General features: G+C 39.0%; 1 protein-coding gene across 1 annotated transcript in view; it reads right to left on the minus strand.

Moving 5' to 3' along the window:
* CNTN1 (contactin 1) overlaps positions 1-26,956 on the minus strand; it is a 417,240-nt gene that overhangs the window by 54,246 nt on the left and 336,038 nt on the right. The window contains exons 15-19 of the mRNA XM_074942235.1: positions 23,110-23,268; positions 21,667-21,816; positions 16,027-16,097; positions 11,586-11,820; positions 6,573-6,676 (exon numbers count right to left, since the gene is read on the minus strand). Of these exons, the coding sequence (XP_074798336.1) occupies positions 6,573-6,676; positions 11,586-11,820; positions 16,027-16,097; positions 21,667-21,816; positions 23,110-23,268 (719 nt within the window). The remainder of the gene's footprint in view (positions 1-6,572; positions 6,677-11,585; positions 11,821-16,026; positions 16,098-21,666; positions 21,817-23,109; positions 23,269-26,956) is intronic.

A 26,956-nucleotide genomic window follows, 5' to 3' on the forward strand; every position in this document is an offset into this window, starting at 1 on the left:
ATCATTCACAGGTGAGAGTAAAACACTATCAGTATCAACTGGTAGAACAGTTTGCACAGGTGTAAGCAACGATACAAGGCACAAGCTGTGGAGGATGAGGTCCATAGCATTTTGTTTTTGAAGTACTTTTAGTCTGTGCAATTTTGCTCTGCTCCCACCTTCCTTGTTAATTATTTTAGAGGATACTACAACAGAGCCCTTTTAAGCCTTCCTTTAAGAAACAGGTTAATGTTATTACTAAACTATTTCATCCTTTAGGTAAACCTTTCCTTGGAGGTTCTTCAGTCTAGCAGACAAAGGTATAACCAGATCCAATGGCTGGAAGTTGCAGCTAGACAAATTCAAATGACAAAAAAGAGGTGCACATTTTTAATAGTGAGGGTACTTAATCACTGGAACAACTTACCAAAGGTTGTGGTGCATATTGCATTCCTGGAAATTTTTAAACCAAGATAGGAAGTTTTTCTAAAAGCTGTGCTCTGGTTCAAACAGGAATTAATTCTGGGAAGTCTCATGGCCTGTGTTATACAGGATGGCAGACCAGGTCACAATCATCCTTTCTGGCTTTATAATCTAGGAGGCCTCAAAGAGAACTGATATAGCATGTTCTGATAATATAAGCACCTCTATTTTGCTGTCAGGCTTAGTCTTCTTTTCAGCTGGCATTAGTTTTGTTTCCTAGATATTTCACTTTAAGGAGACTCCAAGAATGTGTTGGGAGAGGTTGCGTTGGCTTGTTTCTCCAGCTCCTACTGCAGCAACTCTCCCAAATAACGGTACAACTTGCTGTTTGGCAAGGATTGATGTTTTTCTTAAGTGTTTAAGTTAAACCGTTTAATAAAGCTCTAACTTTCTTCTACCCCCAGGTATGCACTGTATCTGAAAGAGCGGTGAGACAGTAGAAGGGCTTCCCTTCTAATTCAAATGCATAGCGGGGCATTTTAGCAGCCAAAATAATTGAACTGAGGCTTTCCTAATTTAATTTACTCATCAAAGTCCACTGTCAATGCTTACATAAGTTTGCCCGTCAATAGTAATAATACAAGCTGTCCATACTATGATCATTATAAACATACGATTACCATTGTGGCTCCACCAACTCTTTCACAATGTAGATATAATTGCACATGCATACGCTGACCAAATTGGCTCCCACTTTAAACATGGTTTACAGCATGCAAGCACAAGTATTTTTCCAATTATAGAAATGTACATGCTGCAGAGTGTTTTGGAAATTAAGTCCAGTAGCAGCTACCACTTAGAATTTCTTGAAATATATTTAGGATGAAATACACACACAATGTTAATACATTCTTTTGGGAACTAAATCAGGACTTGAAGGAAATGTTGTGTCCCACCATCTGGGAGATCTATGCGTGACATTTCTAGAACAGTTTCACTGACTGGGCCCAGTGAGGCTCCCTGTTCTTTGGAGGCAAGAACTGAAGTCTATGAAAGGTTGGGGTTAGTGATGATGCTTGCTGGTCACATTTGCTGGATATTTGACAGAACAGCATTAGCTTAAGCTTAGGAAACATCAGTTTTATGATTATCCTGTTTGAGAAGCATGTGTTGTGAATTGAGCAATGAAAAGGGGGGCTGAGAATTTGGGAGAAACTGGAAGCCTAACCCAACTCAGACCCAGGTCACTTTAGCACTCTACCTAGACAATGCCCAGAGCTCTTGGCATAGGAATCCCTTGCAAAGGGCACCAAGATATTTGCATATTTCCATGCTTCTACAGAAAAAACAGAGATTTATGCGGTGCTTGAATACTGGGGAGCAAATGTTCATGTTTATGCTTTAAAATGACAAGACAGAATCACTGTCTTATTTTATTAAAATATGAACTAAAATTACTTCTATGTCAATCTTTTAAATATCCAGGCTTTTCCTTACTGAGGTATTATTACAATGTGGAGAAACAATATGCATCCCTCAGAGATTCTCTCTGGTATAGATAATTGTATATCTTTCTAAATAGTTACTTCGTCTCAGCGTAGTATTTTTATTCCATAATACTGCAATGAAGTGTTGTATATGTGCCTCTGCCTTCTACTGGATAGAACCACAACTCCTCAACTGTGTGCCCTATGCTATTAACAGCTTGAGGTACTTCTCCTTTGGTTTAAGTGGTTGGGGCCTGTGCAATTGGAAGAAGTGGATCTAAGCACTATCTCCATTTCTGCCATGAAGTTCCAAATGGGCCTGAGTCTGCAGCAAAGTGACATCTGTGATGTAGTAGGTGGTCAAATGTCTGTTAGTTATGGTCTAATTAATGATAATTGTGGTGGTGACGCTGCCATGCAACGCAAAGCTGTACAGTGACTGCCAGGGGCTCACTCCTTCATTTTTTGGTATAATCTGATTTGTTAAGTGCATGTTTTACCTAGGGATGGTGAACACACTAAGGCTTTTGTTGATCACTGGACAGCTGCCCAAACTCCTTGAATCCCTCTCACCTGGGAGAAACTTTCTATATTCCTCCAATTCATCTACATGCTGTACAATTAGGTGTATAATAAAATAAGTAATATAGAGATGTTAAACAAGTTGAGCGAGAAAAAGGAATGAAACTTTAAGCCACTCCACCCTAGATGCAGATCAAATCCCTTGCAGGAATAAGATAATTTAAAAATTAAATTAACCTAAATCCCAAATACATTGAATCTTGGTTCAAATGACTTAGATTTAACTACGGTGACAATGCGATTTGTATGTATTAAACTCAGACGTCTGTACAGCTTTTCTCTACCTATCTACTTAGGATACAAACATGACTATATATTTGGGTCATGATAATTATTTCTGGAAACCATGAATTATTCCCTTGAGTGCTGAGACACTAATACTGCCCCCTTTACAAAATCCCTGGGTCTCTTGTATACTTCAAATACTTTAAAGGTCTATGGAGCACTTGATTGCTACTCTTTTTCCTCTTCCCTGGTCATTCTGTACTCTGGTTCAATTAAAGTAATATGCAAAATTACATCCCTCATTGCCACCAGCTTGTTCAGTAGCCCAGTGTGTTCATTAAATTTGCATCACAAACTGATTTTTTTCATTTTTGGCAGCCGGTATCAAGTGGAGTGCCCCAAGGGTCGGTCCTGGGGCCGGTTTTGTTCAATATCTTCATAAATGATCTGGAGGATGGTGTAGATTGTACCCTCAGCAAGTTTGCAGATGACACTAAACTGGGAGGAGAGGTAGATACGCTGGAGGGTAGGGATAGGATACAGAGGGACCTAGACAAATTGGAGGATTGGGCCAAAAGAAATCTGATCAGGTTCAACAAGGACAAGTGCAGAGTCCTGCACTTAGGACGGAAGAATCCCATGCACCGCTACAGACTAGCGACCGAATGGCTTGGCAGCAGCTCTGCAGAAAAGGACCTGGGGGTTACAGTGGACGAGAAGCTGGATATGAGTCAACAGTGTGCCGTTGTTGCCAAGAAGGCCAATGGCATTTTGGGATGTATAAGTAGGGGCATAGCCAGCAGATCGAGGGACGTGATCATTCCCCTCTATTCGACACTGGTGAGGCCTCATCTGGAGTACTGTGTCCAGTTTTGGGCCCCACACTACAAGAAGGATGTGGAAAAATTGGAAAGAGTCCAGCGGAGGGCAACAAAATGATTAGGGGACTGGAACACATGAGTTATGAGAGAGGCTGAGGGAACTGGGGATGTTTAGTCTACGGAAGAGAAGAATGAGGGGGGATTTGATAGCTGCTTTCAAGTACCTGAAAGGGGGTTCCAAAGAGGATGGCTCTAGATTGTTCTCAGTGGTAGCAGATGACAGAACAAGGAGTAATGGTCTCAAGTTGCAGTGGGGGAGATTTAGGTTGGATATTAGGAAAAACTTTTTCACTAGGAGGGTGGTGAAACACTGGAATGCGTTACCTAGGGAGGTAGCGGAATCTCCTTCCTTAGAAGTTTTTAAGGTCAAGCTTGACAAAGCCCTGGCTGGGATGATTTAATTGGGGATCAGTCCTGCTTTGAGCTGGGGGTTGGACTAGATGACCTCCTGAGGTCCCTTCCAACCCTGATATTCTACGATTCTATGATTAAAAGATTTTGGGTCAAATTCCTGGGCTCAGTTCCTTCTTTTTTGTGGTGTCCTAGATCTATCCAAGTTGGAATCCCCAGGGTGAGGAACTCCTCAGTGGGCACTGCCAGTTTTGTGCCAACACAACTCCAGCTCTCACTGGAAGGGTTGAGCCCAGATTGAGGAGGGGGTTGTCTGATAATCTCTGGCCCAGTGGGGGGCCATTGCATGCCATCATAGATGAGCACAGCCTGCAAATCCTTAGGTTCAGGGAAACACCCTTGTGGTCCCGTGCCTCTGGTGTGCCCAGATGATACTGCACAGCAGAAAACCTAACCCTTTGTAAGCATGGGAGAGAGATTTTTACAACTATCAAGAAAGAAGTCCTATATAATCCTTGTCTGGGTTTGACATGAAAAAGAGTTATAGAAATATTTTTTTATAATAACAGAACAAATATTTTATGGTGGCCAGTTGTACAACACAAGTATGCTACAAAATAAAGCAGCAATAAAGCTTAAGTACTAGAATCATGGAATTTGCAACCAAATCTTTCATATTTATCTGTGTCATTTCCAAGAAATATGACTAAAGCTACAAAATCCTATTTTATTTTACTCATTTAATATACTTTATTGATATTAGCAAGGAGACTTAGTGCCTAGTTAAAAAAAACCCCACAAAACAGTTTCATAACCATAAACCCATATAATAAAAGCCAAACAATGCATTTACTACATGTAAGAAGCAGGAAATATAAATACCCACTAGAACTGTATGTACTGAGCAGCTTTTTTTCCAAGATTAGATGACAAGCACTCATAAATCTTGCATTCTCTGTATGGAGGGAGGTAGTTCATATTTTAACTTTCATTTAGGTCTGAGCTGAGTAATGGCAAAATTTATCAGTTCACACTCATCACTGCTAGTGCAGTAGTCATGAGAGCTTGCATTAGTGTCAAGAAAACCTGACTCCTCCTGGTGTGAAAAGGCTAGTATCACAGGTAAAATGCCTTCAACTACTTTTCTCTCAGTATCCCCAACTCTTCGGCTCCTGAATACATGGTGCCAGTTAGGTCTTTTAGAGAGCTTTTTTCAGGGAATGTGAAGGATTAAAATGAAAAGGAGAAAGTATTCTGATTTAACTAGGGATTTTTATAAATTGTATTAGAAATGGACAATAAGGCAAATAAATAAATAAATAAATAAAATCCAAGAGTATGCACTCCAGTTTTTAAACAACTTTACTTTGATCAAATTAGCCCTCTTCCAGGCCTGGATTAAGACAATTCAGGACAGAGACCTCCCTGGAGCTCTGTCCTGTGGTCCTGCCCCCATGCCGTAGCTCCACCACTACCCTTCACTGGCAGCGGCAAAGGTTCCTCCTCCCCTCCCCAGTAGGATGATACCTCCTTCTCCCATCATGAGCAGCAGGGGGGGCCACCCATATTCCCCCCAACAGCTGATGTACATCTGCTTGGGTAGGTAGGCTGGGACACACACAGAATCCTCTGCTCGGGTGATGTTGATGAGCCCGCCCCCAGAGCAGTGGATCTTGGAATTAACACCCCACTGGGATTCACAGGGCAACGGACACCTCTAATTGACACATTCTATGAGGCTTGATTCTGCATTTGCACATGCTCTTTTTGCAGCATGTAGGTAAATATCATACATCGGACAATTAAAATTGCAAAGCAAGTCATTAACTTAGTAAGACCCAAATCCTTTTCTCAGAGCACAGCTGAAGTAAACAGACTGTATGCAGCACAGTTCTCCAGCAGCCACAGTGTATGTGCAGGAAGAAACCCACACTCTGCTGGGCTGCTCCATGACCACTTCTGCATCTAAACAGCCCTCTAGCTGTAGTGCCCATTTTTTGCAGGAGAGTAAGAAAAGGTTTTGCTGTTGGCTTTGAGTTGTTGTGGACCCAGTGGCCCTGCCCTGTCCCCAAATCATTCCTTCTTGCTAGGATGCACCAATGCTGGATGGCAAGCAGAAGATGCAGACAGACTCCCTCAAATCCTGTTCCACCCTGCACATTAAAATCACAGGATTCTGCATCTTCTACTGAGTATATACAGGCTGCAGCATCTGTTTCCAAGGTACTATAAATTCTCTGGGCCATTCGTTACTTACAAGTCTGTTTCTGCACTGACAAAGACATTCCAGTGTACAGCAAATATTTGCACCCAAAACTTATTCTGAACACATTGTGAGACATTTATGAGCCAGATCCTTTACTGGTGTAAACTGGCAAAGTTCTTCTATGGAGTTCTGAAGATTTCTATGGAACTATCTCAACTTACACAAGTAGGGGAATCTGACCAAAAGTCTTGTATTTTAATATCAAAAAATTATATGTTATATGAAACATCTAATAGGTAGAGAATCAAATTTGTACAGCAAACATCAATTAATGCTGAGCATTAAGAGTTAAATGTGACAGTGTGTATTGCCTTGCATAATCAATTACTGTGTTTCAATGAATGTGAAGATATTTATAAGTGTCACTTCTGAGCTCACCTGATATCCTTCAACAGATTGCTCAAAAACATGCTCCCAGGAAACGGAGATTTCAGAAGACGATAAGACTTTTACATTCACATTTCTAGGCCTTTCACTTGGAGCTGGAAATGGAAAAGATTCAACCCCATCAAGTGCATTGTTATATTTACTTGCTGGTCTTTTCTCATTGTAATATTTCATATTATTTTCTCATTTTCAAAAGGCCAAGTCCTGAGGTCTTTAACCTGTTTTTACTTAGCTCTTACTTAGGTAAACTCTAATTTCACTGGGTATTTGTTTGAGACAGGACTGAGAAAAAGTGGAGTAAGGATCTCAGGATTAGGCCCATATTAATTATTTATTAGCTTTAGCAGGTTCCAAAGTGAAAGTTTAATAAACTAAAAATAGGCTCAAATAAAAACAGAACCAAAAAATCAGTGATCTTTTACTTAGCTTGTATAGTGTTTCTCATATTAAAAACTGTAGGCTACATTTTCAAAGTCAATTGCATGCAAATATTTATTTGCTTCTTATGCATGCAGATATAACATACATTATGTGCATGCAAGTCACATAATTATGATGCAGTGGGCTAGTTGTGTGTCTAACTGACCACACAGGTGCATTCATATCAGGTATTTGTGCATGTAAATTGGACACATGCAAATGTTTATGTGTGCTTAACTTTAAAAATCTGACCTTGCATTGCCAAATGCACAATTCAGACCATTTTAATGTGAAAAGTTTTTTTTTATTTAAAAATTAACTTGTAGTGACTAAAACAATAGGTGCTAGTTTAGTTAGAAGAAGCTGCCAATTTCACTCTATTGCTTGCATTTAAAAGGAGTTAATGAATGTAAAAATGCATAAACAGGCCACATAATCTATGAAAGATTCCATTTTTCAAGCTAAGATCAGTTCCTCTTTTATGAGTCTTTTGAAACAAGTTGCAACAGACAGCCACTGCTGCCTCAGCACAGGAAAGCTTTCATATATTTAATCTGCCAACTGGGCATCAAGTCAACTATGTATCAAAACAGCCACTATTCAGAAAAAAAATCAGTTACATTTCTTATGAGAAGTATCTAAGGTAACAAAATAATCTTATGTGCAAAGTTACTCTTCTTAATTGTCTTTCACTAACAGTTAATAATTCAAATTGATAACTTTTTTTAAAAAATGCACTGATACTATGGCTATTTTCTCAACTACAAACATTTAAGTAAGCACAAAGACCACAATCTAAAGTTTTAGTACTAAGTATGACTAGTGCTAATGCAATTTCATTACATACATGTTTGCATGAAACACATGGAAGCACAGAATAAAAGTAGTGCACTAAAATGAATAAAGATGTCTAGGATTATAATTAGACATATATAGCTTTATGATAAAACACATAACCCAGTAGCAATGAACGTATAGATCATGATTATGTAGCTTTACAATCTCTAGCAACACATTCGATAAGTTCCCTTGACTGTCTATAACCTTATCATTTGCTGAATCATAGCTGTGCAGACATTAGAGATGGAAAAGATCAGGTTATCTTGTCCATCTCCATGCCAATGCAAGATTGCTTCCCGTTCTACCATTTAGTAGTGTTTTGTCCAATGCCCAAGATTTAAATGCCCAAGTCACAGGGCTTCCATCATTTCCCTTGGGCCAAATAGTTCTTACTGTGAGGGTGATTATCTTGATGTTAATCTGAATGTTACCTTTCATATTTCACCCTCTTAAGCTTATTTATGGCCCCTTCATTAATACTAATTTTGCTTCTTATTTGGTATTTACACTCTAAGTATTTTGCAGACACTCCATTTTCACATTACAGTTCAAATACATGACATCCACTCCATTTGTCATTTTCCAATTCTGTAATTCTACCAATAAAAAAAAGCAGTTCAGTTTGCCTCACAAGACGTATTCTTTACCAAAAACATTCTGCTTATCGCTCATACTTCAGTTATTCTATAAAGGAAACCTTGTGGAATTAGGTGCTGTCAGGGCAGTGAGAGGGTAAACTCCATATGGCTCTGTGTAGGGTAGAGCTACAGGGAATCTTCACAACTATACAAGTCCAAATGCCTACAGGGATCTCAGGAACACATGGTGTGCACTGCCTCTTGCTACACCTGTTGGAAAGGTGTATGCTGGGTTACACTGCAGCCCCTGCTTATTGATGTGCTGGGTGGACAGGGACATGGCTGTGCACAGATGCATTCTCCTTTGGGGCAGCTAATGTTGTAGGCAATGTTTGGAGCTCCCTGACACCCTCAGCGCAAGTTTGGGTCGCTTCTGTCCTGGTGCTCTAGGGAAGGAAGGAGTTTCTTTGTGACCTCAGCCCCTTTAGTGGCTGCAATGGGCATAATTTGACCTTGAAAGCTTAGTGTTTCTCTGTGCAGGTGCAGAGTTATTTTGCTGGGACTAGAGTTATAGGGTGGCAACTACCAAGATTATTTTTCTTTCATTTTCTAAAGTCAGTATTACTGTTCGTTTGCTTTTCTCCGATTTTTCTGGAGCTACACCTGCTTGCTGCTCCCAAAGTGTTTGGTCACACATGCATGATGGCTCTATTAAATAGCTGAACTCAGAAAACAACACAATTTTGCTGCTATCATATAGGCAGTTTACATATACAACTCAATTAACTTGCAGGTGCATTTTAATGTTCCTATAACTCAATTAAGTTGCAGGTGCATGTTTAATGTTCCTATTATTAATTTTTGCTTGTAATATTTATTTTTTCTAGAAGAAACACATTTAGCACTTCACTAACAGGCCTGGAAACTTACAAGTCAGATGTGGACAATGTTCTTAGAAATGAAGGGATACTAAAATGCTATTTGGGTATCAGCAACATATTAATTCATTTACACTATTATAACAATAATCATTCTTTTCCTGCAGCAGCTGTTAAAGATGATATCCTAAGGTACACTTCTCTGATAACTAGGATCAGCATTAATCACATTAGCTAAGTGTTGCTACTGTGGACCCTCAATTAACATAAGAAACAAAAGGGTCTATTCTATGTTTCTCTCTCTGTGTGGACAATTTGTATACAAAGTTCCCATCAGTGTTAATGGGAGGTACAAGCATAAATCTATGAAGTATACTGAGATGAGAATGGAGTCTGAAGTGTGAGAATGTGGCCTTGTTATCTGGTCCCACCTCTTGGCTCTTTGCTCTCATTTCAATAGCTGGAGTTCTGTTTTGGTGAAGCAGATTCTGTTCTGCAACATGAAAAATTTGAGCAATTCTTTACAGTTCTGTTTTGTATTTCTGGCAGCAGACATTATAGTGTAATGTTTTTGTTATACATTATTGCCTATATTATTCTGCTCTAAGGTTTACCTTTTTCTAATGCTTTCTTCCACTCAGCATAGGAAATGACATTTCTAACTGAAATCCTGCAGATTGCTGAATTTGAAATAACTCCAAGAAGGATTAAGGAAAAGGTTTAGTCAAATGTCAAAGGGGTTTTCATTTAATTATTCACCTGATTGCTTTAATGTCTAAACTGGAATAAAAGAGCATGGAAGAGTTAATTTATAATAAGTATTAGAATTTGAACAGGCTTGAAAACTTCACCAAATTAATCATTCCTCTGCAATAGTATGCTTAAATACCACAGCTGTTATATTAAGACTGATAGGATTTACCACCACCAGTTAACGAGCAAAAAATGTACTCCTACTTTATTTTAGAATAAAGCTGACTACTACTAAAGCATATGTAAAAAGTGTAACGAACAGCATTTTTGCTTCCATTAGTTCAATTATGAATATCAGTCTTATTAACTGAAATATCTGAAATCCTTTGCCACTAACTGTCCTAGACAGTTTTGGACAGTAATTCTCACTAAAAACTCACCTGTGTATTACAAGATAGCAGGAGTGGTTTGTTTTTTAAAAAGTGAATGATTTTAAATTTAATTTGAGTACTTGTTTTCTAGTTTTCCTTAGCAAGATATAACAATTCACCTTTCAGTGTCTGCATCAATCATACTGCATTGGTGAGGATGACCCAAATAGGACTGTTGTCTGAAACATGGCATTGTGATACAACAAATGTGGAAGGAGGCACTTTTTTTTCCAATTCCCCAAATCCTTTGTTTTTAACTAGCTATACAAAGGTTCAGAATGGGTATTTGCTATGTGAATTTCTTTGTGGGTTTAAAACAACAAGGAGTCCTTGTGGCACCTTAGAGACTAATAGATTTATTTGGGCATAAGCTTTCGTGGGCTAGAACCCACTTCATCAGATGCATGGAGTGGAAAATACAGGAGCAGGTATAAATACATGAAAAGATATGAATTGCCTTACCAAGTGTGAGGTTAGTCTAATGAGACAATTCAATTGACAGCAGGATACCAAGGGAGGAAAAATAACTTTTGAAGTGGTAATGAGAGTGGCCTATTTCAGACAGTTGACAAGAAGGTGTGAGTAACAGTAGGTTGTTAGTTCAGAAAACAAGTTACCATGCAGTGCTATTCTGCCCATCATGGGCACTGTCCTACAGTTCTTCATGTGGGGTATGTCTACACTGCAGCTAGTAGTATGCTTCCCAGGGCAGATAGACAGACATGCGCTAGCTCTGCTTAAACTAGATGCTAAAAACAGCAGTATGGCTGCGGCGCAGGCAGGGACTCAGGCTAGTTGCCCAAGTACAATCTCATGCAGCCCACTGGATAGGTACTTAGGCAGCTAGCTCAAGCCGCTGCCCATGGCCCCGCTGCCATTTTTAGCATGCTAGCACAAGCAGAGCTGGCACCTGTCAGTCTACCTGCATTGGGAAGCACAATCCCAGCTGTATATAGCATAGACATACTCTTAGACAAACTCTCATGGGAGTTTTGCGTGAGTAAGAAGTTCAGGAGTGATGGCCAAGAATGACCCTATTCATTGAAGGTACTTCCTGCTGAATCCTGCTACAGTTAATTTCACTTCCCCGATCCTGGTCCCCTTTACTTTGTTAGTGCTGGATCAGGCCCTTATTGTAGATTTTAATATGTAAACTTTACTCACCATCTTGTGCTGAATAAATGATGGCAACAAGGCTGAATGGTCCATCCCCTTTGTTGTTAAATGCTTTCACTTTTACTTGAAACTTTGTTGAGGGGGGCAGAGAGTCATCTTTGTGCACATATCGGCCAATATCAGGATTGGTAACTGTAACTCTTCTCCATTCCTTTTCACCGAATGGTTTAAAGGCTACTATGTAACCAAAATTCTTGCCAAAGTGGTACTCTCTTGACAAAGGCTGAAGAGACAAAAGACTAAGAATTAACATTTTATGGTTAACCATGGATCACTAATTAGAAGTTTAAAAATATTTATCCACATATAAATTGCAAAAATATTGCATTGAAATTACATTCTCTGATTTGCTTCCATCCACTTCAAAAGTACACCATCTCCATCACTGACTACATCTGGTAATAATAAGATTCAAGTTCAACTTTTGCTTTTGATCCAGTACTACAGAAATGCATGTCATGCTGTCTCCAACTAGAGAAGGCTAAGATGATTTTGTTCTAAAACTATATACAGCTGAAGCCAGCAAAAGATACCTTTTTAAGAAATGATGAGAGACAATGAGTATGTAACACAGACTCTGTGCGTGCGTGCATGTGTGAGAAGGACAGAGAGAGTGAGTGTGTAATTCACAGATGTCTATCACAGGCTCCAGACACAAACAATTAATAATGGATTCATACCCGCCATTATATCACAAATATCCTTATGATGATTTATTTCCCATACTAAGGGGTAATGGCAAATTCTCAGTTAGAGCAGGTAATGTGCTATCCATTCAACTGCTTTAGCATCAGTGTTGCCAGAACTTCACTCCCTAAAGACTTTACACATTCCTCAGACCCACATGGACTATCATCCGTCATCTTTATAGCACCCTGTTGGGCCCTACTCATGTCACTGATCAGTGATGCTTCTGGCTGAATCGGGGGTAACACTTCTGGAACACTTATCCAAGGCAACCGTCCATGGATTCTGAAGTAGAGACTCCGATCATTCTAGATGTAAAGAGACAGGATCCTATTGCCATTGGCTGGGTTCTTCCTCTGGCTGTTCAGCAACAGACATGGAGCAGAATCAGATTAATAGAGCTACAAGCTTTATTTACCATTTATTTGATTTCTGTGTGAACCTGAAGGCTGAGCAGAGGCTGATGTCTTTGAGAGTAGCCCCCTGCTCCACCCTTTTTTGCCCTCCAAACCCAACAGAGTCTCTCCTGCATAGAACATCCATGCAAGGGTTGATGTGAGGAGCAATGGACCTGCAGCAGTGTAACAGCTGGGAATATATTATGTTCAGGCTTTACACTGCTGTCCATTACTATATCATCCACTCAATGGACACTCTGGGTCAGATTTTTTAGAATTAAAAATAGTTTTAAATGGAATGGGCAGAAACACAAATTCTATTTTATGGAGGATTTTGAGATTCTGAAATTTGTTTTAATTCTGAAACATGGAAAGAGTGCCATGCTTTGTTTTTTTATTCCCTGTCTTGGGTATTCACTGTTAGCTGTTAGCATGTACAGTATCTTCATCCTTGTAGCATTTCAGATATAATAAACCAGGACCAGATGGGATCTTCGTTCCTTCATCTTCTCCCCAAATGGGAGAGAGAAAGTGTGAGAGCTTGTTGCCATGCTCCTCCGTTTATTATTTTCTACTACTTGTATCTTCTTTTTTTCCAACTTCGTAAGACCCGCTATTTCCAAACCATAGAGCAGGCAGGGACGAACACGTGGAGCATACTCTTTTCCTTTCAGTTTGTTGCTTAATCTTTGGTCCCATAGTACTCCTGCCACATTTTTTTCACATTGGGTTCTTCCTTTCAATTCTACAGATCTCTCCAATGGCACTAAGTGTACTTCCCAAGTACACAAATTTTCTTCTGCTCCTGAAGCGTCAATCAACAACTCTTCTTCCCCCTTCTCTGCTTTCATAATGTTAGGGTTTTTTGTGTTTACCTTCAAACACAGATGCCCACTCTGATATCATATTGTCCAGTTCCTCTTTTACGATCAGCCAAAAGGGCCAGATAGTCAGCATAAATGTTACTTTGAAATAAGTAGCTATACATTGCTGAACGCCAGGCAATATCCACCAATTCTAGCCCTCAAAAGAGAATGGGAAAGGCTGTCTATGAAGAGAAATGGAGAAAGGCTATGGCCAAATGAAAGACCACTTCAAGTCCTCCACCTCTGCACTTCCTTTGAAACAAGATCTCGAAGAGCTCTGGCTGGATCCCTGAATATCTCACACAAGCCGAGATTATGAATCAGAAAATGCTGTAGGTGTTGGCAGCCACATAACCTGTCTCATATTTGGTTCTCATGCTATTAATTATGACATTATTGGAATAGCATATGCAAATGTGAGTACAATTCTGGGAACAAATACCCTTATCTAAGTCACTCTGTGCTATGTCAGGTGGGCACAGCAAATCTAACCTTAACAGAAAAAAAAACACCCCTTGATAGTTATGCTAGTGGAAAGTTGGATATTCCTGAGAAACAGAAACTCTGCCCACCTAGTTTTAATGGTTAAATGAACTACCCATTACAGAACTGCTGGAAAAACTGACATTTGCTAAGAGAAATAATTGGAATATAAATCTATTTGGGGCCATTAGAAAGAACTAAATGATCTTAGACTTCAGATCTTGCATTAGTCATTATCCTCCTAGTTATAATTTTTTTTTTAAATTTAGTCATAGCTTGCAATTATGCAAATCTCCCTGATGCCAACACTGCCAGGAATACAGGTCTTTACATGCAATGCAACGTGTATCATTCTTGATCTTTCTCTGAGACAACAGTGTGTATGTCAATATTTTAAAACTAATCTGTCTTGCTCAACTGTGCTTTGCATGTGTTTTTATTTGATTCTCTCTATTCAAAGAGCAATTAAAAACAAAATGAAAATAATAGGAATGGTATATTGTCTAAATGACTGTCTACTGGTATTGAGAAAGATATCTTGAAAACCCATTTTTACAGAATGTTGAAGTTTCCTTTTTTTAAACTTAAGTACAAAAAACACCTTTCTCCCAAATTTGTGGCTGGTTATAACTGTCACATTTGACAGACTCCTCCCAAGGGGTTTAGTAACCCTAAAATACAGCATTCCACATATACACACTCACGCACAGGTGCAATATGCAGACTTTTTTAAACAAACCTGTATTTTCTTAAAGGAGCATCCTTGCTAGGACAATAAAGCAGATGCTGTCAGTCCTAAGTAGGCTTTACGTACTGATTAATCAAAGAGAAAGCATTTTTAGTAGTAGAGGTACATACAGTATGAGCTACATCTGACATATCAAGAATTCCTAAAGAAACAAAGATTATATTTTCTACTCTCCATATGACGTTGGGCAAGTGACTAGAAGGGCCAAGGACAGCAAGATAACTTTGGTTACTTTTTAAAAGTGTAACTTTGTGGCCTCTGATTGCTGGAGGCAAGTATAAACTTCCACAACTCTTTCTTTTACTATATCAAGGAAGGAACTTCTTTCTTTCCCATACTTCATCCTCTGTAGCTTCTTTTTAACTTCTCAGCTCTCCTTTCCATCCCATCCATCTTTAGTTTACGTATGATCTTCCTCTCCCCTGCTTTCTTATCCTCTTCTGCTCCATTTTTTCCCTTCTTCCCATTTTCTTGCCTTTCTTCTCTTCATTCCCTGTTTTCAACCTTTACTTCTCTGGCTCTCTTTTTCATCGACCGGGCATTTCCAGAAGACTTTTTTTTCAGTGGGTGGAATTTTCCAAAGAATTGCTCCAGCCCCAGAAGGAAAACAGTAATGCTACATATTCCTACAGTAGACTTTCTAAAGACAGAATATCATGGAGCCACCACTTATTGTGTCTGCAATTTACAAAAAGCTTTGTTTACTGTGAAGCTTTTCTAACACTCAGTGTCATTCGCCAACTCTGCATTCCACTCCAGTTGCAGGTAAGTGTGTGATGTGAGAAGAGCCCATAATTAAAACTAAAGAGTCCAGCAATGTAGCTGTTAAAACATTTAAGTGAACCTGCTTACTGTTTGGGTTGTGGGCTTCAAAATTAGAATAATACTTGATCCAAAGTAAAATTTAAGTCAAAATCCAAATGCTGCTTTTTGAAGTTCTAATAAATTAATCTAGTATCTTAGACTCTGCTTCTGTGTTTTAATCTATGCAATATGTGCCCAGAGCATCAGATAGATGCCTAAAGCTATATTTTATAAAGATAAATAAACAACAATCTAAAAGCACACATTTTCCCTTCCTTCTTATGTATTTCAAAAGACAAAGACTGCAACCTTACTTACTGTGGGCCCAACCCTGCCCTCTCTGCAGTCAATGGCAAAACTTCCACTGACTTCAGTGGGAAGAGGATCAGACGCTGCATACCCAGCACAGCACATAATCAATGCAGTTTCATTTTGATACTCACCACCCATGTTATTGTCAGCTCTCGGTTACTTCCACCCCCTCCTCCAACATCAGAAGGAGCCACATTAGGAGCTGGAATAACAGAAAAGACAAGCAACATTTTCTCAGACTTCAGAGCTCTCATTCAAGAGAGAACCATTAATTACTAGCAGTGCCAATGAGCCCATATGGCCCACACAATTACAATAATGATAGCCTGTAATAGCTATGAGAGTCTGTGGTCTTGCCAAGACTAATGTATAGCGTTTGCCACAGAAAAAGTGCCAGTTCTCTCCAGTTATGGTAACTAGGCACCGTTGGTAATAACTCTTTCCTGATTTTGGCCATGTTCACTTTACTTTTTAAATTGGATATTCAGAAACTGAACACGCCCTTCATAGATCTGAGGAGAAAAGCATTTTATTATTCTTATCTTTGCTCACTGTGTGGTCTTTAAAGACTTATGCCTCCATTCAACAAAGACTTAAACACATGTTTCATTTTACACACTCTGTGAATAGCCCACTGATGTCAATGGATTTATTCACTATACGTAGAGTTAAGCACATGGGTAAGTCTCTACAGGACAGGGACCTTAGTTCTGTTCTCATTCAGGTCAATGGCAAACTACCATTGATCTGAGTGGGTGGAGAATTGGGACTTAAGGCTCCAGTACTCAAAGTAAATTAAACTTCTGATTGTATATATTGTATTTTTATGTTTCATTTAGAAATCTGGAAATTGAAGACTGATATTGTATACTTTGAAAAAAAATCTGCTAAAATTTAATATCTGGGCAGCACCATGGTAAAAAACAGGAAGTTCCTACCATTTCCATTATAATTTACTCCTTTATTTTCACTTGTGTGACACTGACAGCCCTCAATTCCCACTGAATATAGTTGGGGTAAAAGCAAGGTAGTTCTTAAGATGTGCAGGCTCCTTCCTCCCATGGACCTGGTAAGGAAGGTTCCTTGAAACTCATCTCTGCCATGATGACTGCAAAACACTTTCCAAAAGATAGGCAATTGGTAGTTCTTATTGGACTAAAAATGATAATTTCATTGTTATCTTGTCTGCTCCTGCCCCTTGTTTGTATATCCACCTGTGGTCTTTCATTAATAGGTTGCACAGTTAAGCACTCTAAAGTTAAGAAATGACAGTTAAGGTTGCCCATACAACCTTAAATATGCTCCAGTGCATGTGCATTATGACATACAGTAATTCCTTGCTTAATGTTGTAGTTATGTTCCTGAAAAATGCTACTTTAAGCGAAACAATGTTAAGCAAATCCTATTTCCCCATAAGAATTAATGTAAATGGGGGGCGGTGGTTAGGTTCCAGGGAAATTTTTTTCACCAGACAAATATATATATATATATATATACACACACACATACAGTATAAGTTTTAAACAAATAATGTAATACTGTACACAGCAATGATGATTGTGAAGCTTGGTTGAGGTGGTGAAGTTAGAGGGTGGAAGAGGGTGGGATATTTCCCAGGGAACGCCTTACTGCTAAATGATGAACTAGCATTTGGCTGAGCCTCAAGGGTTAACACATTGTTGTTAATGTAGCCTCACACTCTACAAGGCAGCACAAATGGAGGGAGGGGAGACAGCATGGCAGACAGAGACAGAGACATACACCCTGTGTGTGTGTGAGAGAGAGATGCGCATTGCCCCTTTAGGTACACTGACACCACTCTAAGTACATTGCCTTTTTAAGTATATCAGGAAGTTGAGATAGTAGCTGCGGCCAGCATGCTCTCTTCCTCCTGAGCCCTGCCGTGTCCCCACCCTACTCTATATGGAGAAGGGGTAAGCAGGGGGCAGAAGCAGGTGGGAGGGGGACACCCTGACATTAACCCTCCTTTCTCCCCCCCACAAAGCAAGCAGGAGGCTCCCGGGAGTAGCTCCAAGGCAGAGGGCAGGAGCAGCACATGGGAGTGGGGAGAGCGACAGCTGAACTGCCGACAAGTGATAGCCTGCTGGGTGGCTGCCGCACAGGGAACTTAGGGGAGCGGGGAGCTGATGGGGGGCTTCCGGTCCACCCTGGGGAGCTGATGGGGGGCTTCCTGAAAGCAGTGGACAAAGCAGGCGGTTGCCAAACAACATTATAAGGGAGCATTGTGCAACTTTAAACGAGCATGTTCCCTAATTGATCAGCAACGTAACAACGAAACAATGTTAACCAGGATGAGTTTAAGTGAGGAATTTACTGTACTTAACTACATGATCACATAGTTTTTTCTCAAGTAATACATGTTATTATCATACATCACATTTTTTCTACTACTTTGTAAGATGCAAGTTGCACACAGAATGACACAAGACTTTACTGGACAAAGCTAGCGCTCTCCCCTATTTAAACAGCTGGCCAACTGGTGCCTTATACAAGGCCAGGTAGGAACTTTATTTTTTCCCATTTTTAATGTTTTCTTTTGAAAGGAAGACAATGAAATTCAAAAACTAGCATTGAGATGACTTGTAAGTTTGAAAGATCAAGCAGCCCAAATCATACTGGTAGCCTCTGACACTCACTTTGTGTTCACTTAGCACAGGTGTAAATGGCGACCCAAAGTGCAATGCAAGGGATGACTGGGACTAATATATTTATCAATACAACTCAATTAAATGGAGAAGTGCCCAACCTTCATTTTCCTAACATGAATTGGTTGCAGAGACTTATTGAATTTTAGTGTCTAGGAGCTAAAATATATATAGTTAGTCTTCTAACAGGAAAACCCCAAGAAGTCATTATGTAACTTCAGTGGTACTGAACAAAATAAACAGATTTTAATTTAAACTTACCTTAATTACATGTACAAGAAGCATGCAGTTAAAAGCAGCCATTAAAATGAAGGCCATATGCACATGGAAGAAAGAGTGAAGGTTCAGAGCCGTTTGTGCCACTGACAATTGTCAGATACCACAGTTAAACTTATGCAATGTGTTATCCATTACTCAGATGGCACAGCAGATTAGTAGCAATGTTTGATCCTGTGTCATATTGAGCAGCTGTTCTTTATAATCAAATAATCAAAATATACTAGCATTGGTTCCAAGCTGTGCAATGAAAATACCTAATACCTTAGGGGTCCTATTCAACACACATTAAACTGAAAAGCCACATATAGTGTCTGGTTCCCACATTAGAGTGAGATTCTAAGCAGGAAATTCAGATGGGGGATGGCACCAGTCATCTCTAATAAGTGCCAACTCATGCTAAGAAATACACTTTCTTCAGTACAGGGGATCCTATCCATTAACATGTTAGTGCATTACATTCTTTGGTTTGTATTCGAAGCAGCATGCATGGTTGATGCCATAAAACTTCTATAAATGCCTGCATTAACAGTCCGTTTAGATTCACCAGAAGTGCCAGTCATAATATGCCACAGGCAGAAATGCTGCTCCTAGTTGTCCTCCATTCTGCATAGGCAGCGAGACAACCAGCTGAATCTTCCAAAGATATTAAAGGCCTGATGCAAAAGGGGAGGGCATGTCATTCTTTAAGTTGGGGAGGAGACCGAAAGAAGTTTCATGAACCCAGCACAAGGCTATTGATATACATTAAGTATCACAATCCCTCTACATGTGAGGTTGTTTCCACCCTCCCTTCAGAACAGCAGAGAAATATTAATGGTATGCCAGCACTCCAAGAAGCAAGTGCACATTTATTTTTCAGATCCCTAGGCTCTTGTCCAAATGCAGCTGTGGAGTAAGGAAACATATGACACTAATAGCTAAGTTTATTAGAAGTAATTTCCGTTCACTTTGGTTTTACAGTTTTGTGGATTTTTCTTTCCTGTCTCCACTAACCTGACGAATCAATGCTTCTTTACTCCCTAACAATCTAATTTTTAAAAGACTAAAGGTGATTCTGCTTTTGGTTATTCTCAGCAAAATTTGCAGTGAACAAACATTTAATCTATTTTCCAAATATATATTTCAACTTCAAGTCATGGGACAGCAGCCTTCTAAAAATGATAAAGAACAGGGCTGCAAACTGGAGCTAGTATTTGTTAAGGTGGATAAAGTGATATGGAAGTCTTGCTGGATATAGACCTTTTTGCAGTGACACATTAGCTCTAAAAGCACTGCTGTTATCTCCTTCAGACAGTCAAAACAGAATATATTATCTTGAATGATATATTCAGCATCTAATTCTTCATTTGGGAGAATTCATTTTATGATGTACCTGTCCCAGCCTACAGGATATGCTTAACTGTGCTCCGAGATCTTAACATTAAGCAATTAGACAGACTGGGGCATGTGTTGTGTTGGATAATGTCATGCCTTTGACACAGCATTAGAAGGCACAAGACCAAACCTTCAATCACAGGGAAGTGGCATTATCCAGTAAAACACACATCCTGGCATGTCTTATGATTAGAATACAGCAAGCTAAGAAACAAATGAACATTTGCTGATTTAAAAAAATGTATATATTCTTCCTGCACAAAAACAATAATTAACTAATTTAAAACATACTGCAGAGGATCTCTGAAAGGCAGGAGAAGAAAACATCCCCAATGAATGCAATTTCATGCTGTTTTTCTCTTCTTTATTAATTTAATTTAATATTTTTACATGAATAGAAGAGTAAGTCATTCTATATGACGTCTGTGTTTTTTGGAGAACTGAGGATACAAGTGTCAGAGCTATAACACAAGTCTGTTTGGGTAATTTCTCACTACTACTGGACAACAGCTAACGTACTGCGATAGGGCCTCCTTCCTTGTCAAGAATTTCCCTCTAACCACCAGTAACAATTGGAAATAAGTTTTATCCTCTCATTCTCTATTTCTGAAATTATTACCGGACCAAGAAGAACTGGGTAATCAGACCAGCGGGGCCCAGTGATTCATGTTAGCCGTGGGTTGAAAGTCAATATTCCAGTAGTCTGAAATCCTACCCTTCTTTCTGTAACTGATATTAGCTGACCCAGGAGTAGGGGCATAAAACCTTGGGCTGGCAGCTCAGACAGGAGGGATGGTTTGGTTTATAAGAAGTGCTGCTGGAACAAGTAGTCACACCAGTTTCAGACGGTCCATCACTGGTTGTAGTCTGAAGGACAAGAAGTCTGCCATAAATGGGAAGAGAAGCAACAGGCTGGAAACAACAGGAAGAGACCAGTCTGAGAGCACTAAAAGAGCCAACAGGAATACTAGGCCGAGCCGGATTGGCCAGCTCTATAGTGTACGTGATGAGATTAGCTTAGTAACTGGACATGTGTCTGTGGATAAACTTATTGTAGGAAGTGTGTCTTTAAAACATACAGATACCATTAAATGGTCTAAGCTCCCAAAGCAAGAGATTTGTAAGTCTGATGCGAGTGAAAGACCATAAAATCTTCTCCAGACTTTGGGATCATAGCTAGCCATGGCAGTGAGCTAGTAAAAAACAGCAGTCATTAAAGACAGTGTAAATGTATCATTTGGTGTCAAGACTGCTCATTTTGTTGCCTACTTTGCGGTTGGCACTAGGATATCTGATAATTATTCACTACAGTCAATTATGACTAGTTACACCATTCTATTTGGACTTAAATGCTTTTTTGCACTCAGCTTCTACCAAAATTAATGAAAATGTAGAAAAATAAAAAGAACATTTAAGCATTTAAAGATACCTCAACAATTTGTGTCTACGTACCAGCTCCTTCTGTTCTAATTCTTTGTGATGGCATACTAGGTTCTCCTATCCCCAAAGTATTCATTGCTGTTATCCGGAATTCATATTCCATCCATGGGATTAAATCAATCACCTTTGCGGTCTCCATATTTCCTTCAATGTTTGGAGGATCTAAATGAAACAAGAGACTGCTTAGAAAGGAACATTTTGCAGTCAGCTGAAAGAATAATCTGAGTTTCTGTGGTTTCTCCCTCCTCTCTGTTTGTAATCAGCCACCTAGACGAACACTACATTATAAAACGGGGTCTCTCTTTTGTACAAGCAGTTCTGGCAGAGAATGAGGAGTTGAAATCTATGAGATTATCTGGGATAAACCTTTACAAGATCACAAATTGCAATTGCAAGTGGACGAGTGGTGGAGGCAGTCTCAATAATTGCACACCGGACCTTGAGACATCTGGACACTTCTCCTATGGAATAATGCACTGAGAAAGTTGGAATGCAACTATATTTCATGTAACAATCAAATGCTTTTGAAGCTCATAATCCTGGAATTTCACTCACAGTTCTGAAAGTTAAATATGAAGTTAAGTAAGTGCCAACGGGCTAGCCAGGCATAGATGGAAAGATCCGTCAACTATCCAGGAATGGAACATAGAGTATGATTAGAAGTTAGCACCTTGGTTTGGAGGAAGCTGAGGGATTTGAAAGGTCCTAGCTGGGAGGGGAGTCAATGCTGAATGAGTTTGTGGGATGTGTGTGGTGGGAAGGGGAATGGCAAGGTAAGGCATATATACTAATATTAATTGTTAAAATAATATATAACGATAAATATTACTATACATTCTAGAATAGGCCTGGTCCTGCAACGCTTACACTCCCAGTGATCTTAATGGGATTTAGGGGTCAATAAAGCTGGGTGTGTTTCTAAGGCATCTATCACTGTGGTATCAAAGCATAACTTAGATGAAAAGTTATAACTGAACTATTAAAATTCTACTATATTTGACAGTCAAAAGATTAATTTGTGATGACCTAACTCTCAAGAAAAAGATTTTAGACGTTCCATTTGATTAAAGGAGTGTGATTAGGCATAACAAAAGGAATGAAATGTTAATTCTATAGACCCAGAATAAATTATTCAAAAATTAAATGTGCTGAGTGGGAAAGAAATATTTTCATGGTTGAGAATCTGCACTACTTACTTGGTGAGCAGAATCTCTGCATGTGATTGGCTCATATTAACTCCCAGAATTTAGAAGTGTTTAAGATAAGCAGTTTTGCTGAAGAAATGTATTTTGACATAAAATATTTTCTAAAGAATAAGGCCATGATCCTGGAAAGGCTTATGCATTCAACTTCACATATTGTTAGTCGTCCAGTAAGGAATGTATAAAATTAAGCACATGTAAAATGAGTCAAAAGTTAATCTATTGATTTTATTAGTTCTAATACTACCCTTACCTGTTTTGGCATCTTTCCATTCCTCAGAAAGAAAAGTCTTCGACTGGATAGTGTACTTTGAAATAGGGCTATGATTGTCTGTTCCACGACTCCAAGTAAGTGTCACAGAAGTGTCTTTAATATCTTCTATTCTCAAACCCCCAGGGGGACCTGGAGGACCTAAAAAGCACATTGGGCAATTTACAGGTTAAATAATACTTTTAAAAAGAAAGGGTTTCCTAACTAATGTGTAACAATCTATTTAAACGTTATATAAGATTTCTATTCTCACATTCCCTTAAGAACTGTTTGAAGAATGGGCAATACAATCACGTCTTTATAATCTTCATAAAATGATTCAGCTGATTTTTGCATTTGCATCTAAAAGATACTAAAAGTTATAGCTATTAATGATAGCTAATCCTTTCTAAAGTCCACCTAAAACTTGGATGGTCTTATCCCAAAACAACAGACTCATGAACTGAGGACATGATAATATTTGCTAAAGTGAACAGCAATTTTTTCCAAGGGTACTTACTGTTATTATGGAAGCACTCCTTTACTCCCGCAATTGGTTCATAAAACTCAAGCATCATAAGATACATGTGTTGTGCCATGCCTTACTCAACTCCAAGAAGAGAACTACATGGCTGCCTGGAACATACAGGTCAACAACCACAGGTGACTAGGACTCTTAGCAGTCTAGACTAGAGAGTTAAACAGAGGACAGTGATGGAGTGTGTGTGTGTGTGTGTGTAGGAATCTTGATCTGTAAAAGACACCATGAAAGTCAGAAGTCCATGCTAAAAATAAACTCCTTGCCCGATAGCGCTGTGATCATCAGCTTTGGCACATGCTTGCGAATTTTGCTTGCAGGTCGTTTCACACAACTTATTTTATCCTGCTTGCATTTGCTTTGGACATTAGGATCAAATTACAAGAAAAAATTAGTGAAGTAAGAAAAGCAGAGACAATGCATTACAACCTCTAAAATGAGACTTTCTGATTCCCTTTCCATGATTAACAGCTTGCCAAATCTCATCTGTGATTCAATTAATTACTCCAACAATCTTTCAGGAGATTACAGCAAATGTGACTGAACATGTCACATGGTATCTTCAGAAGAATAAGGGGACTTGTCTCTCTTTACTGTGCAGACCTGGAAACTATCAGGCTCCGAGCAAATGCAGTGATAGCTTCTTTATAATTTATTTTGATTTGAAAACAAGAGAAATCTCATAAATAAACCAATTATTGACCAATTTTAAAAAGGAGCAGAAATAACTTATGATATTACAGACCTGAATCTAACCTCCCACTAATCACTCAGAAATAAAATGCCTGCTGTAAGATGACGACTTCATCATACTATCAACTATGGAAGAAGATCTCCAGAGAAGTGGACATCTTCTACAGAGCTACTACAAGACATGGGACCTACAGATAAACCTGGAAAAAATAAAAATCAACATATTTCAGAAGAATATCCTAAACAAACCCCAGTCCCATCTAGCGGCACCGAAACCACTTAGAGAGAAAGCGAGAGAGAGAAAAAAAATGAATCTGCTCTACAGCCTTAGTTAACAGCCAGTTGGCTTTTAGCTTATGCTTAGAGGCTCATGCGCTAAGCTCCAAAGGCCCCAGGTTTGATCCGGCCTGCTGACGACCAGGGTCTGTCGGCATCACACTAAGTTATACATAATAAATGCGGCAGAGAGCTTCAGACTGGCTACCAAGGAATTGTGGGTATTCTATGCCATTAAGGTACTGCACAAGAGATACCACCCCCCAGGAAAATTATAGCTAAATTTTTTTTCGCCAGCATGATCCAATTTCTGTAAGGAAGTGAAATCTGGGGTCCATCCTTAGCAATTGATTAGCCTGACTGGGTTAAAACCCCAACAGAAACTCTACTTTTGAAGTTCTACAAACAAATACTCCATGTGCACAGGAACTCCAGCAACAACAGCTGCAGACCAGATCTGGGTCATTTCCCTCTGCTAACCAACATACACCAAAGAATATTGAGTGACCTCTCTGCCAAAGAAGCAAACACTCACTCTTCTGCAAAGTACAAGAGTATTTAGAACTTGTCCCATATGAAAACACAATCAACTCCTATATATCATTGCTCCCTGGTCTCAAAAACTTCCACCCCGACCTGTGGAGCAAACAACACTACCCCAATCTGAAAAGTACTCAGAAAGCTAGGCCAGAACATAAAATAACAATAAACGAGTCATTGGGAAGAAAAAATTAAAACTAGCAACAAGCTAAACCGATACAAATCATAGAACAGAAATATTATGCTTGCAGAGTCTCCCCAAATTCAGAAACAGTGATCATAACGTGGAAATTGGAAGGCTCAAGGCAAAGTCTAAACCCACAGATGAGTGACTGTGTAGCCAAGAGTGTGACAAAGGAGAGACTGAGACAGGGAGACTTTCTAGTCCTGCATCTCAAACACAAGGAAATGTGAAAAAAGATATTTCCTTAAATGATCAGGAATCATAAAAGATACTTCATCATAAAGTGCTGCAGAAAAAAAAACCCTGTGTCTGCCTGACTTTGGGAGAAAGGGAAGAAATGACAGAGATGGAATCACCTCATGCTACATAGCAACCTGTCACCAAATCAGGGGTGACATACTGGCCCCACTGCAGTCCCATTTACTTCAGCAGGGCCAGGATTTCATTCTAGCAATGACAAATAGACACAGGGGATCTGTATATGGTACTTTTGTGGTTCCATTTCCGGAACGTCTGAGTGCCTTACAATCTTTGATGTGTTGATATCAAAAGCAGTGTGTAGCCCCATTCTGGGTGGACTGTACCCACCTGTGACAGATGCCTAAGAGGTCGGCCTTTTTCTTACACTTTAGCAACATTCATACATCTTCTCATGCTTATAAAGTCTCATTGACTTGAACTTAACTTTTCCACTGCTTGATAGACACCTTAAAATATTTATTTTTATGTAACGGTTGAGACAACAGCATTTTTCTAAGAATTCTTCCTGTTCCACAGCTTTCTTTAATACAGAGCTTAAAATAGCAATCTAAAAATATTTTAAGTACAGTAATTGTTTCGTTTTAAAATGAGTCAGCAATGGTTTCATAAATATAGGGTCCTTTAAACGGAATCTGGACAGAATATTTTGTTTTGTAGCACTTTTTTCCCATCCTAAAACTGCTTACGTAAGTTATTTTATTTTTAAAAATTGTATTTGTCCTCTATTTTATAATTACTGTATGTTGTTGGCTTTGAAAGTTTACACCTTATAACTAAAATAGTAATTTCCTTGAAAGACAATATTTCTCATTTATAGAATGAGGTGCCTTTGTAAATCTCATTTGGTGCCTATCTGTATCTTGAGGTGCTTAAATACCTGTGTAAATCTGGCCCTAAATGAATACTATAGCAGTAAGCCTGAACAAAATAACCTAATAGTAACCATCAAACATCTCCAGTGTAACGCCAGGCAAATTTTCCAATCCCTACACTGAACTGAATACTGCTCTTTTTCCTATATACATTGAAAACTTAATATACAATTAAAAACAAAACCTCATTTGTGTCTCTCTTTAGCTATTGAAATTAAACTGCATTATTTGGCAACTATTTCTCCTTTTTGACATTCTCCATGGTTTATAGTTCAACTTGGGGGAACAAACTTTAGCTCTACTTTTGATTTGGCAAAGATTCATTTTCACTGGGCCAAAATGTTTAGGGAAGTAAACAGTCTAGGTTATCATGAAACAGTCATCAGCTGTACGCTGTGAGAAATAGAACAACATGGTCACCAAAATCATTTATTCATGTTATACCCAATTTCTCTTACACCTGGAAAGCAGAAGTGAAGCTGGAAA

This window comes from Natator depressus, chromosome 1, assembly GCF_965152275.1.
Source record: "Natator depressus isolate rNatDep1 chromosome 1, rNatDep2.hap1, whole genome shotgun sequence".
In the NCBI taxonomy this organism is placed as follows: Eukaryota; Metazoa; Chordata; order Testudines; family Cheloniidae; genus Natator; species Natator depressus.